Source organism: Brienomyrus brachyistius, unplaced genomic scaffold (genome assembly GCF_023856365.1).
Source record: "Brienomyrus brachyistius isolate T26 unplaced genomic scaffold, BBRACH_0.4 scaffold35, whole genome shotgun sequence".
NCBI classification, from domain to species: Eukaryota; Metazoa; Chordata; class Actinopteri; order Osteoglossiformes; family Mormyridae; genus Brienomyrus; species Brienomyrus brachyistius.
Genome location: NW_026042310.1, coordinates 571,602 through 586,082, shown reverse-complemented (window position 1 = coordinate 586,082; position 14,481 = coordinate 571,602). Strand labels below are relative to the sequence as shown.

Here is a 14,481-nt window from a genome sequence, read left to right as displayed (position 1 = left end):
GAGTGGGGGGGACATTTGGGGGTGTATAACTTCTGTATTAAAAAAACATGGATGGAATTCAGACTTTTATTAAGCCAGTTCCGTCAGCTTGATTTGAATTATTTGTAGGTCATTTTTTTTCATAATTGTCCATCACTGCATTCTAATGATGCTCCAAAAGTGTGAGTGCCCCCCCCCCAGTTCTGCAGTACATTAGGATGGGGGGTGCATATTATCACTTATTATCAAACTTACGTGTAAGAAGAGTCATCTCCCTTTATTTATGTATCCGTTCTGTAATGGATACATCTACCTCTGAATTATGGGTAAAATCTCTAGTTACCCGACTTAACTTTGAGTACCTGAAACTGCCAGTTAATTCAATTGTTGCAAAAGTGTGTGTATGAAATTCAACAGCCCTGCTTCAGCATGGCTGTCCTAATACTTTAAGGATTTCTCACGTTAGGGTTTGTTGCTACAGTTGAAATGTCACGCTTTGAATATTAATCCAGTTTCCTTCCCCTTTGCTGGTGGTTGTGAACTATTGATTTTCAGGCCCCTGATAATAACCCTTGTTATTTTTGTTGGTGAAGAATGGATATTTTGAAAGGTGGTCTTCCATTTCGGGCTGGCGGTTTGAGTGGAAATTCGGAGCTCGGAACTTCGGTCTTCTCTCAGCCCCTCCAAAGCCTCGATTCTCTCGGCTGATGTGACAGACGTCCACTGGCATCGTCACGGCGACCGGCTTGCTTGACTGACAGCGCTGAGTGAGCGGAGACAGTGTGGAAACCGACTGAGTCTGGCACGACAGCATTCGGGGGAGAGAGAGAGAGAGAGAGAGAGAAAGGGGAGGGGAAGTAGAGGACGGTAGGAAGCTACTGGAGTCGTGGAAAGAGGGGAGGGGGGTGATGATTGGTGATGGTGCCGAAACTGGTGTGTAACAGGGGATGTAGCAGCGTCAGCCAAAGGTCAGCGCACAGATTTGTGTCATCTCACATTCCAATGGAGAGGATGGGGAGAGAAACAGCGCACACTCCCATGACACCTGCGACGCAACTGTCATAACTTATTCTCATAACTTTATGAAACAGTGAACGGCAAATCTCTGCTTAAGTGCCGCGTTCAGAACGGCTCTGTATATATAATAAGCTGAATCGGCCTTTTATTTCCGGCAATTTGACCGGAATGATGAAAGTCTGCGTAAAGTCGCAGATGATAAGGTGTCGCGGCGGTTTTTGCGATGACTCGTTACGGCTTTCCCTGGGTACAGTAAACTCTGCCTCTTTATCTGCCCGTAACGGCGTAGGAGCAAATGCGAGGGTGGGTGAAGGATGGGATGAACGTGGAAAGGGAGACGGGGAGACAGGGGCCGGGGGCCGGGGACACCCAGCGGGATTGACCTGGGCCTGAGTATAGACATACGCATCCATTGACGGCTGTATCGCTGTGCTATTGATCTCCAGTTACACTTTAATTTCGCATGCCGGCTCCTTAATTTGGCCTGCTGTGTTCTTCGTGGTTTTCCGCTCTCGAGTCCCTTCCTTGGGCTGAGAGAAGCTCCCGCTGACCCAGAGCTCCACATCCTCTGGAAAGACTCCGCCATTCCGACTCTCAGCTTATGACAGCTTCCTATCTGTGATGCTTTAGGCTTCACTGAACTGATGTGGCCTGCAGGTGGCATAGTGGCCCTGCGGTATGTGTGATACAGTGTAGCGTTTTAAGGTAAGCCAACAGGTTCCGAGTCCCAGCGTGGGGATTTCTGTTGTGCCTTTGAAGATTCTGCTAGGCTTGACTTGATTCCTGGATGATCTTTCCTACTGCGCTGTGTCATGCTTTAAAAATCATCTTCTGGAGGTAACTGTGCAATAGTAGTCGGATGTAGGGGGATATGGCCCCGCCCTCAATGTGTGCTCTGTCCTATCAGCTCAAAAGTATGTGGGTTGGGGGAGGTAAGAGTGAGTCACTGTTCTTTGCTATTTTTGGGTGCCTTTCTGCTACTGATGTTATTTTTAAGGTGAGTAATGTCATTTTATCACAAGGCTGGACTGAGGCACCTTTCTGCACCATTAATAGCGATGGAGAGAGACGACGTGCAAATCCAAACTCCAAACTATCAGGTGTAAACTGACCTGGAGTCAGTGCGCGTGGGCGCATTCGGTCTCTCAAACCAATTGCTCCAACGTCGCAGATAACTCACGCCGCTCGTCCTGTACGACAAAGACATTAGCATGGCGACTCCGATCCCCTGATCGGCAACAAGACTTAAGCGCGAATCCTTGGGCTCAGTTTACTCACCGCAGAATCCATGATTAAACATCTCCTTCTGGAAAGAACTGGACCGGATCTCCCAGCGATCTTCTGCTGATTAAAAGCGTAATTGAATTCATGCTAATTTGATCTCTATGTTCGATTTTACGCTAAGTGTAATGAAGCAATTACGGAGGAAAGCACGCAGTTGTGCCGTTGCCGTTACTGTACGCCCGTGTCCGTGGGAGCGTAACCAAACCACCGTGTGTCTGTGGGCGGGATTTGTGAGCCTGTGTGACACGCCTTATTTACGTGTCATTTCCTCTCCGATGACACCTTCCTCTCGTACCTCACGCTGCCTCACCCCAGCCCTTCTCTCCCTTCATAACCTATCGCCTTCGGGCCTTGACTTTTATATGGACCTGTTACCATGCCAACCCTATACTTCTGTGTATTGTATATCGGCAGCCGCCCCGGCATGTGTGCACACGCACGCACACATACACAGGGGCCCCGTCATTCTCTCAGGGGCCGAGTGGTATTAAACTCGGGGCCCCACAAATGCTTGCTCATCCAGTGACATTTTTAATTATTCATACCTTTATTTCTTTTCATATTGCAATGATTAGAAACTTCGATATATTTTTCATTTTATGCTTTTAGCAATTGCTCTCCCTGCTTGAACTGTCGTGGTGCCCTCTTTCAGAAATTGCCTTGTGCATTTGGCCGTGACGCGTCCTGGGACAACCCCCACCACCCCCCCCCCCCATGCCTGCATATATGACGTATTAGGTTTGGGATTTGGAGGGACAGTGGTGCTATTGGACGGGTCTGTTTGCCAGATGAAATCCCTTTACAACCCACTCCGTGTTAAAGATTCATCACCACTTTCCCACGGCCGATATTTAATGCGGCTCTTTTCCTCTGTTCCCTCATCTGTGTGTTTTTCACGTATCAGAAGAACATCGCTTCTCTGAAGGGGACACTAATGCATAGCGATAGCTGCCCTCGCCCACACATACATCGGGTTGTCTTAACCGGAATGGTGCAGGTTCAGATCCATATTCAACCTCCCCCGGGATTCGAACCCATCACCCTTCTGGATGCGTGTGTGCCGTGCAGCTCAGTGTTCCGTTTGGTGGAGTCCCTGGATCGCTGTCACGGAAGCATCAAAGGCAGCTGAGATGAAGGAGAACCTCTGTGTGTGTGTGTGTGTGTGTGTGTGTGTGTGTGTTTGCGTCTCCCTGTCTGTGAAATGAGGCATTCCTTCAGGTTCACCCAGCCATGGTTATAGACCCAAACTACAAACTAAAGCGTGAGGAAACAGCACATTCTCAGTTCCCCCCCCCCCCCCCCCCCACATGCTCTCACCACTTCTATTCATAATTCATACATTCTTATTATCACCACACCAAACATCTGTGATTTTTCACCTCATTTTCCAATTTTACTAAAAATAGAAGGAAAACCATTTTTCCTTTCGCCTTCACTCACTCCACCCCTGACGGTCAGAACGTGCTTCTGGTGTCTAATATGCCTGGCTGGATAAGCAGATCTGCCTGTGTGCATACAGACACCATCCTGTACCAGCTTGATGATGTAGCAAGTCGCTGATGTCTGTGACTAATTTGGATCCTTCTATATTGGCTTTGGTTAAGCACACACACAAACGCTCTCTATTTTAGTGTCTCCCCACAGCTGCCAGTCTAATAGACAGATACGTGTTTGTGTGTGTGGGAATGGGCTGTGTAACATGTAGTGTCTATGCTTGGTAGTTCCTCTATGACCTCACAATAGCAGACTGTTGTGAGCATGCTCAGTATCTAATTTATGACCTCACAATAGCAGACTGTAGTGAGCATGCTCAGTATCTAATTAATGACCTCACAATAGCAGACTGTAGTGAGCATGCTCAGTATCTAATTAATGACCTCACAATAGCAGACTGTAGTGAGCACGCTCAGTATCTAATTTATGACCTCAGAAGAGCAGACTGTAGTGAGCATGCTCAGTATCTAATTTATGACCTCACAATAGCAGACTGTAGTGAGCATGCTCAGTATTTAATTTATGACCTCAGAAGAGCAGACTGTAGTGAGCATGCTCAGTATCTAATTTATGACCTCACAATAGCAGACTGTAGTGAGCATGCTCAGTATCTAATTTATGACCTCATAAGAGCAGACTGTAGTGAGCATGCTCAGTATCTCATTTATGACCTCATAAGAGCAAACTGTAGTGAGCATGCTCAGTATATCCTTAATCATGGCCATACATTATAGAGGGGATGGGGCAGCTGTAACCCCCCAATACTGAAAACCAGCTAATAAATGGGTAGAGACCTTAACCCTTCAATGCTCAACCCAAAGTTATGCCCTTGTTCAGAACAGCAGACTGTTGTGAGCATAACCGTTGGCTCCTGTATGATCTTACAAGTCTCTAACTGCAGAAATCCAATCCCACCCCAAATAAAGAAGCATAAATAAATAAAATAGGCTATGCTGTTCTGTCATACCAGGAAGAATTTGTTCTTACTCAAAGTCAGTTATTGTGTGCCGTATACGCTTTTCTTCTCCACCATGCTGTGAGTTTTCATATCCCGCTCAGTGTGGTCACTCTTATTTAATCTTGCACTGAGCGTGCCTGTTTTTTTTTAGTTAGAACTAGTGCAGCATGGCAGTCTGTTGAAAATGAAATTATTGCTACTTTATGGAGGTGGTGAGTGAAAATAATTGGTATAAATAGTAGGCGTGTCTGTTTTTTATGATCTAAATCACTGCGAGGCCGTAGTCTCCATGCGTCCATCTTTCAGCTGCATGTCCCGCCCAGGGCCGCTTGGAGCCTGCCCCTACGGTACCCCGCAGGATGGAGCGCCAGGCCCTCTCAGGGCGTGCCCGTCTTTGGCCTGAGCCATCGTGCTGCCCTATAAAAATACACCTTATTAGACATCCATGACTTTGGTCTTTTATAAATTTAGCTCCGTCTGAATTTGGGAAAAAAACACCAAGCCGCGCACTCCTGAATGCAGACGCGCTCTTCGGGAGCGAATCTCCCTGTGTACCAGCCCACCGCTCGGCTGCTGGCCTCCGTCTCCCTCTGCTTCCCTGAAGTTCCTCTCCGCCGTCTTTGTTGAGTCATGCGGCTCGCTGTCGGGGGTCGGCCGTCACAAAGACGCGCGTCGGGCCGACAGAGAAGCGCCGGCTCGTATCGCATACGCCCGCTGCAACAGGAACAGCTTTTCCAGTGGAAAGCTTCTATTCAGACCCTTTGGGGGGGGGGGGGGGGTGCAAATCTTTGCACTTTCGCTTCTGCATGAAGAACCGGTATCAGTCCCAACCTCAAACTGAGACATGCCTCAACTGAGTTTTTGTTAGCAAAAATATTCCTATAAATGAATCTGCCGTAAAGTTCAGCGGGACATTTGGCCCCGATCAGCCATCTGAATGGACCAGAACCACTGAAGTGCAGACCATTCACTGTACGGCCCACTTTGAAATAATATTTCATTCTGAGCAGTTACTACAGAATTCTGTGCTATGCTTTCTCTGACGTTCTTTGCACTGTTACTATTTACTGATGCCTATTATTCAATATAATATTTACTATTACTCCATAAATGTCTAAATGTCTTTTTAGTGTCTAAACACAGATGTGCAATTTCCTTCAGATTGTAATTTTTTTTCAGGTTTTACCTATCTATCTATCTATCTATCTATCTATCTATCTATCTATCTATCTATCTATCTATCTATCTATCTATCTAGCTCTTTTGCATACAGTTCTACTGTAGATCTTCTATGGACTTTTTATCAGATAATTCAGAGGAGTCAGTAGGCTGGACTGACTTCCTTTTCTAGGACACTGAGATAAGTATTAAGGGAGATAAAGACGGTTCATCGCTGTTTACAGAAGGCTTGTTGTTCTGGAGAGAGTAAACTAGTGCTTCATTAACGGTTCTTAGGTCTCTTTGAGATGCTGAGGTCTTGCCTGAATGGTTGGTGAATTTCCCGCACTTGATAAGGGTGGTGACTGCCCGTGATGGCAGAAGACCTCCTTTGCTCTAGGTTTGGTGCCAGTTCTGTGTGGTACCGGATGAAGCACATGTGACCCCCCTAAGCAAACTACGCTGCTGGCGCCCCCTGTCTGTAGGCAGTGTCATAGGCAGCTTCCTGTGTCCCTGACTGTCACTGGGGAGGATGGGGGTAGAGCTGGCTGAGCGGTGGTTGGATGTCTGAGTGTCTAACTGCATGGGGAATCTTACTTTGTGCTCCGTCCACAGGAAGGTGATCGAGATACGAATCATCGATGACGAAGAGTACGAGAAGAACAAGACGTTCACCATCGTGTTGGGGGAGCCGGTGCTGCTGGAGATCGGGCAGAGGCATGGTGAGCTGGGGACACACCGGGTTTGCGTGAGTACAGGCGTGTACACAGGGGCGTGGCCACATGTCCCAGCTGGCAGCTGATTGGCCCAGAATGCCCCCTTTCATGTCACTCACCGATTCAAAACATATAATTGGCTGTATGAATTATGACCCCTCTTATGTCCCTCCCGCCTCATAAAATCCTAGCATCGCCCCTTTGTGAGCGCCTGTTACCACAGAAACAGAAACACGGCCCCCATCCACTGAATATTCCTGACTGTAAACAAAGTTTTCCACTGAACTTTCCCAGCATGCACCTTTGCCGCTTCACACCATGCAAGTTGGCGAAAATAATTTCGCAATTCTCAAAGGGACAGGTGAAAAAAAAGTAGGGATATGACATTGAGAGTTTAGGAAAAAAAACTATTAAAAACTACAAGCATATTTAGAAAAAAAAAATTATAAATTTGAATCGTTTGTTACCCGAGGAGAATTTCATTAAGACAGAGAGCGATTGGTCTGAACTGCAGGGGTATCTATTACTGCATTGTCTTCAGGGCACTTTTAACACATTTTGCATTAATTATTTAGCTTACTGGTGATGCGGCTCTAATTTAATATACTTCCTTGTGTCATTCAATTTTGGATCTATTATAAGGTTTTATTAAATGGGGCTCTAGTAGAGCAGCATGGCTGCTCTGTTGGTGGGATGCAGTGTACCCTCACTGCCTGAAATGTCCAGGCTTGTAGGTTCAAATCCCACCTCAGCTATGGACACATGGAATGTGGCTCCTTTGTGATGTTGTGCACGTCCTCCTGAATTGCAATAAATCACATGAGTATATCTCCCAGTGCTGTGTCATGTGATGAACAGGGCTTTGAAACCATTGGGTGGGATTAGTGTGTGCTGTCAATCACTGCTTTTATCCAATGGGAGCTACTAAGAGTAACCAATGGGAGGCAGCCTAAACTTTCTAGAATGACAATGTGTAGATGTTTTTCAAGCCCCATCTTTCTTCCTGTAATGCACTCTGGGTTAAAGTTCTGTGCCTCTGATCGGAAGGTTGTTGGTTCAATGCTGTTGAGTCATTGATTAAGGCCCGAAACCCCCAATTTCCCTAGGGACACCCTGATTTCTTAAAAATGTATGTTGCTTTGGATAAAAACACCTGTTACAGAATGATGTTTGAGTGGTAGGGTCTGTGTCAAGTCAACCATTATAATGATTTTTATTTTTGGGTTTCGCAGTTGTTGTTAAACCGTCGTGAGTCTTGAAGCCCCGCCCACTTCGAACCTCTCAGCGTATTTCGATAAACATTCATAGGATTTCCCATGAGCCTTTGAGTGGGCACCAGCGAGACACACGCCATGCATGGGCACTTTACCCGTGTCTCTGTCTCCGCCCCCATTTCCCAGGAGACACTAATGACAACAAGCCGATGCTGGGGGCCGAGGAGGAGGTGGCTAAGATGGGCTGTCCCTGCCTGGGGGAGCACACCAGGCTGGAGGTGGTGATCGAGGAGTCCTACGAGTTTAAGGTAACAAACTGCTACGCCGACCCCCCCCCAGGGAGCGTCATTTCGCGGGTTGCATGCCAGAAATGAGCTTTTCTGTGGCATGCTGTGATATCTTTCTCATGGTCCTCTCTGCTCGGCATGTATGAGCTTGTGTAATGCCGTGATTGGCGACGTGCGGCTGAACCGGCCTGAGCGACCGCTCAGAAATCCCCCCAAAACCCCCACGGACACCCTGGGGCTGCTAGCAGTTCGGAGTTTGGCCGCGTAAATGCCGCTCTGAGAGGGGAAATCACATCTGACCACTAACACCATTTATATTTAAAAAATGCGAGCGTGCATGCTTAGGAGCATGCTAAGAATGCATAGGTGACGGTCCACCAACCCTGAGGTTAGAACATGTATGGACAGATAGATGGATGGTTAGATGGATGGATGGATGGATGGATGGACGGATGTATAGATAAATTACAACACTGTTGCTGAGTTTGACTTGTCTGTTTTGTGTGTCTGTGTGTGTGTCTGTGTGTCTGTGTGTGTCTGCAGAACACAGTAGACAAGCTGATTAAGAAGACCAACCTGGCCCTGGTGGTTGGAAGCAGCAGCTGGCGAGAACAATTTGTTAGCGCCGTCACTGTCAGCGCTGGTGAGTCGGCCTCATGTGCCCCCCCCCACCCCCCCACCAGCCCCTGTACATTAATTCTCGTCCATTTCCTGCTTGTCAGTGGCACCAGATAAAGATGATAACCCCCCCCCCACAGTCATGTTCGCATACGCAATATTTTTTATTGGCCAGCAGGTGGAGCAGTGGTTGAGTAATTTTTTTTGAACGCATGGTTACGAATGTCCCATTGCGGAACTGGGTGTTTGAAAACTATGCATCTTTAAAACTTTTGCAGATTCGCTCAAAGTGCAGAATCACTTTAGCGAAGTTCAGAGTCACAAAGGAAAAGCGCTTCAGTCCTTTCAAGGCGCAGAGTCTGCCTCCTTTCCGTCTATCTCAGCTCTTTTAATTCTTTGCTGAAGTAAGTGTTTGAACGGGAATATGCAAATGAGGCATTAATTACTTCGAACAATATTGGGTTGCCCTTCGCCAGGCCTGCAGCTGTCAAACGCAGGAACAAAGCAGTCTGTCAAGCCTATAACTAAATGATAGTGAATGAAATATGTAGCCAGACGCTCATGGTATTGATGAGGCACAGGGAACCTGGTTACGGTGTTAAGAGAGCCCACTTCTGGTAAGCTAATCGGGACACAAACTACTGCTGCTGTCTAACCAAAGGGGCCCAAGCTATGACAAACAGCTCAATGCCACGTCCTGTGTCATGGGGCACCTTCCTGTTATCTGTAGTACCTACACCAGCCACAAAATTGCTCCACATCCAGGTCAACTCATGGTTCTGTCCAGGAATACCACTGGGTGTTTGGGTTAAGTGCCCCACCTAAGGTTACCACAGCTGGGCCTCTCCTGAGTCTTGAGCTGGTCACCTTTTGGGAGATTAGTCTGTATCTGGAACATTCCATGACAGTACAAGTTCTCATTTTTGAATGGGGCTTCAGTTAAAAGACGGGACTTACAATTGGATGGTCATGTCTTGGAGGTCCAGCTGTTGTACCTCTGTAGGAGGTACCTTCTTGGCGGCAATAAAACAAAGCAGGTGTATACTTGGCTATAAAAATCGTAAATGACTTTGGAGAAAAGTGTCATTTAAGCAAATGTTACGTTAAATATATGATAACTTCCAGCCCCGGCCCGGTTTCTTTGTGCCGGGTTCTAGAGAGTCGAATACAGACATCGTTTCCTTCCCGATCCGGCTACTGCAGCGGCACGTCGAAATCTCTTCCTCCCGGTCTCCCAGGCGACAGCGACGAGGAAGAGAGCGGCGAGGAGCGCCTCCCGTCCTGCTTCGACTACATCATGCACTTCCTGACGGTGTTCTGGAAGGTTCTGTTCGCCTTCGTGCCACCGACTGAGTACTGGAATGGCTGGGCCTGCTTTGTGGTTTCCATTTCGCTCATCGGTGTCCTGACCGCCGTCACCGGCGACCTGGCCTCGCATTTCGGCTGCACGGTGGGTCTCAAGGACTCCGTCACCGCAGTGGTGTTCGTGGCTCTTGGTACCTCTGTGCCAGGTTAGTGCACTTTTTGTTGGACACTGTGCCTGTCATTGGAAGGTCATTGGTTCAAATCCCATGGCTGGCAGAGCGATTTCACTGTTCCCTTAACCCCAGTCACTCCCGGTATTGCCTGACCCAGTTTTCTCAATTGTACATTTCCTTACACGGGCTAAATAAAATATGTCGCAAAAAAAAACCGCGGTCTCTTGCTGGAAGGTTGTAGGTTCACGTCCAGTTGGGTCTGGAAGCCTACGGTTCGAGCGTAGCGCTCGGACTGAAATGCCTCAGCGCGATGGGAAAACCTTCAAAACACGAACGCGGATGTAGGATTTGCAGATGACTTTGGAAGAAGGTTCCCGTTATGCAACTAAATGATGCTAATTTGCGAGTGTTTCCTGTCGCAGATGAGAGGAAAAGCTTGTGCGCTTAGAGATACAGATTTATTGATTACAGCAAATGCCTGAGAACAGCCGGAGAGAGTTTGTGGCTGTTTTTAGCTTGTGGGGGGTTTGGTGAAGTGCAAGGAAAGTTTTATTTCTTAAATTTCTTCTCACCCCCCCCACTCAGACACATTTGCCAGCAAGGTGGCGGCCATTCAGGACCAGTATGCGGACGCGTCCATTGGCAACGTGACGGGCAGCAACGCAGTGAACGTCTTCCTGGGCATCGGCGTGGCCTGGACCATCGCCGCCGTCTACTGGCAGAGTCGCGGCGAGCAGTTCCGCGTGGAGCCCGGCTCGCTGGCCTTCTCCGTCACGCTCTTCACCATCCTGGCGCTGGTCACCGTGCTGATGCTGCTGTACCGCCGCCGTGCCTCCGTGGCCGGGGGTGAGCTGGGGGGGCCGCGGACTTCCAAGCTGCTCACGTCGCTGCTCTTCGTCTCCCTCTGGTTCTTCTACATCCTGCTGGCCTCCCTCGAGGCCTACTGCCACGTTCCCGGCTTCTAAGGCACCAAAACCCACCCCACCTATCACTCCCTTCCCCCGTCGCTGCTCTTCTAACCTTGATGACGTGTCAAGATAAACCAGCGTGTCACCCCCCCCCTCCAACCCCTCGGACCCAATCCAGCCCATCAAATCTCTCTGGACCAACCGAATTCAGAACTCCCGCCTGCACAGATGTGTCCCATCGCACTTTTGTATCTCTTAGCGATGTTTTAATGCTGCTTCTTCCTGCGTGTTAATTAGCGCCTCCTTCTGGCTGCGGTGTTCTCACCTCCAAGCTGCACAATAAGCTCACTCGACTTATGGGAAACTCCCTCCCTGATGCTGGGGGAAACCTTTCAGTGTTCCCCAACCCTAACCCTGCAAGGGTTTATTCCTCGTTCTACCCAACTTTTCTTCCTTTTCTTCTTCCACCTACTTTTTTCTCTTTTGCTTGTCCTACACACAACCTATAATTTCAATGTCAGGTTTAGTTATTACTTTGCATCCGGCCAACATGCAACCAACGACCCAACCTGGCGTCCTCGTTCAAATAGACGTCACGGACCGAATAGCTTCCACCAGACTTGTGTTCACCTTGAGTGACGCCAACGCTAAATCACAACACAACCCAAGAGACATGCGACCCTCACTCCACAAGGTTTTTTTTTCCTTTGGGGCGATGACGGGAAGCATGGGAGTCGCCGGAACGGCAACATGCACAGATTCGATGACGTTTGCGGTTCTCGTGACCAGCAGAAATGCACCCGTGTCCTGACACGTTACATTTAGCATTAGCCTTTCTTTTAGCCGTGTCGTGCGATCGTCTCGTCGTTGTGGAATTTTATGAAAGCGATGATTTATGAACAAACTGCGCCGCAGGACTGGCCAATGGGGAGACGGTGGTCATGTGCGAAGCCTTCGAGCGGAACCAGACCCGTAAAGGCAGCCTCAGGTCTGTGCCACCATTGCGGTCAGGAAAAATTCCCTTGGAGGCAGGATTGACAGGGGATCTGCAAGGTACCGGCTGATTTACAGCCTGAACTTGAGATCCTTACGCAGGATCGAATTAAGACGGACTGATAATATTGACTATTAATACCACTTATCACTAATATTTGTTAAAATTATGTATTCTATCAAAGGGAAGCTTACTGTATGTTCGGGGGGGGAAGTGAAATACCTCTGGTTTTATTTAAAAATACTTGGAAATATGGGAAGGAAGCCAACGCCATATTATTGTTGCAATATTACAGAGTGCATGAACCAATTGCAACTGTGCAGCTGTAGAAGGCTGGTCATTGACTAGTACCTCCAAACCTGATCTGGGTTCAGTAATCGAATATCCCACGGTCTGTATCCCAGGCAACCATTGCTGATTGAAATGTGAGACACATGCTGTCACAACTGAAAAGTATAACAGGGGCTGTTAATACACTATATGGCCAAGAGAATGTGGACCGTCGTAGGAATTACGGGAATTGACTACATAGGCCACACCCATTGCTGACATACAGGTGTATAATGAAGCACGCAGTCATGCAATCTGCAGCTTCAAACAATGGTATTCAGAATGGGGTGGGGGGCTCATACAGAAGAGGGTAGTCAGCCCCACACCTTCATTGGACACTATTGGACACCTTTCCTGCAAGTCTCCAAATGTCTGTCCTGCTAGAGCTGCCCTGGTCAACGGCAAGTGAAGTGACTGTGAAGGAGAAACATCTGGGAGCGAGTTCAGCTGTGACGTTGGAGCCACACAAGCTCACAGAGAGGGACCTGATCACCCAACATCAATACCCAACCTGAATGGCAGCAAATCCCACCAGCAATGTTCCAGCATCTAATGGAAAGCCAGTGTAGTACAGTACATTCCTGGTATAGTATAGGTCAATATAGAAACTAAGGGTTAGCCAACTTCATATTAATACCCTTGAATTCAGAGTGACATACTCGACATGCTGGTGTCCACACTCTTTTGCCTATATAGTGTTACGATTTACAACTGACAGGGTTTCAAGCAGTGGAAAATTTAGATTTGGAGTTACATTCCTCACTGATCTCGTCCTGGTCTTCGCTAAATCTGCAGAGTGACCTTGGGAAGCTGGGGTACAGAGTCAAACCAGCGCCCCCTGCAGGGCTTCAAGTGACAGATGTCATTTTGTGGTGCTGCTAATGGTCCGTAAAAGTTTGACCAGATGACGGTGTGCTTCCCTGCAGGATGCGAGCTTGACGCACCTCTGCTCCGGGGACTGTTGTTTAGTCGTAAGACAAGCATGTCTATGTATTCCAGTAAACCACCGTCAAATATAAAAAAGAACAGTCCTTGCTTCTCTTCTCAGAGAAAGCTTCGTCGTTAAACGTCCGTAACCACGGTGACGAGGAGAACACTATGACCCGGGACAGCTGACTGGCGTCGCAAGCCGGACGCAGACCGTCCACGGCAGTCTATGGCTCTGCTTCTCTCTGTTCTTTTTGAAAAACTTTGTACGTGTTGTACATCTCCATTCAATATGTGGTGTGACAGTGTTTGTTTGAGTAAAAAAAAAAGATAAAACTTCACAAAAATTACAAGTAAACATTTGTATCATTTAAATCTATAGTTACATCACTGTGTTGCAGCTTCCATCTACCTCTGTATCATATTTCCCAGATTATTTGTGTATTTGGATTATTATTATGAATTTCCCTGTATTTGCCCAATGTTACATTACTTAACCTCAAATTGACCCAACAGTCACGTGGTTTCAGGAATCTGGTCTGGTTAGCGCCACACAGTGGTGCAGTGGGTAGAGGTATGGCCTCACACCTCCAGGTGTGAGGATTTGTTCCTGGCTCAGTTGATCCCAATCCTATCCAGGATATCCTGAGCCTTCTGGAATAAGGTCCAGGCCTACAGGGACATTGCACGACCAACGTAACTACGGATCATGTTCCTGTTCCTGTTTGAACCACCTTTCTCCATCATTTTGCCGATTCACTGTCCGCCCAGTTCTTCAGCTTCCTGTCTCCCCTTCACAGTGCCGAGACCCTCTCCAGCTCCGTCCTTTGGCAGACGGGCCTTATCAGTGTACAGCAGGAGAAGGTCAGCCAAACTGCACCTGACGTGTGGGCGAGTGAGTGCATCCTTACCAAGTGTCCAGTGCAAACTCTATGTGACATCTTGCAGGCTCGGGCCCATTTTCCTGGATGTACTTCCATAATTCATTAAAGGTCATGTTAAGATTCATCCTTGTGGGGGGGGGGGGGGTCATTCCGAACTCGCTGTTTCTGGCATTTTCCAGTCTCTCCCAGTCCTGACTGTTGGATTCTCGTGTTAGGAGGCTATCGGATTATCTAG

At 47.9% G+C, this 14,481-nt stretch overlaps 1 protein-coding gene across 4 annotated transcripts in view; it reads left to right on the top strand.

Moving 5' to 3' along the window:
- The window catches only part of slc8a4a (solute carrier family 8 member 4a), a 45,818-nt gene extending 32,081 nt beyond the window's left edge, over window positions 1-13,737 (top strand). For all 4 annotated transcript variants that reach the window (XM_048997787.1, XM_048997788.1, XM_048997790.1 and 1 more), the window contains 5 exons: window positions 6,506-6,612; window positions 8,007-8,128; window positions 8,651-8,750; window positions 9,964-10,236; window positions 10,789-13,737. In XM_048997787.1, the coding sequence (XP_048853744.1) occupies window positions 6,506-6,612; window positions 8,007-8,128; window positions 8,651-8,750; window positions 9,964-10,236; window positions 10,789-11,168 (982 nt within the window). In that variant the 3' untranslated portion in view covers window positions 11,169-13,737. The remainder of the gene's footprint in view (window positions 1-6,505; window positions 6,613-8,006; window positions 8,129-8,650; window positions 8,751-9,963; window positions 10,237-10,788) is intronic.
- Window positions 13,738-14,481: the final 744 nt, after the last annotated feature.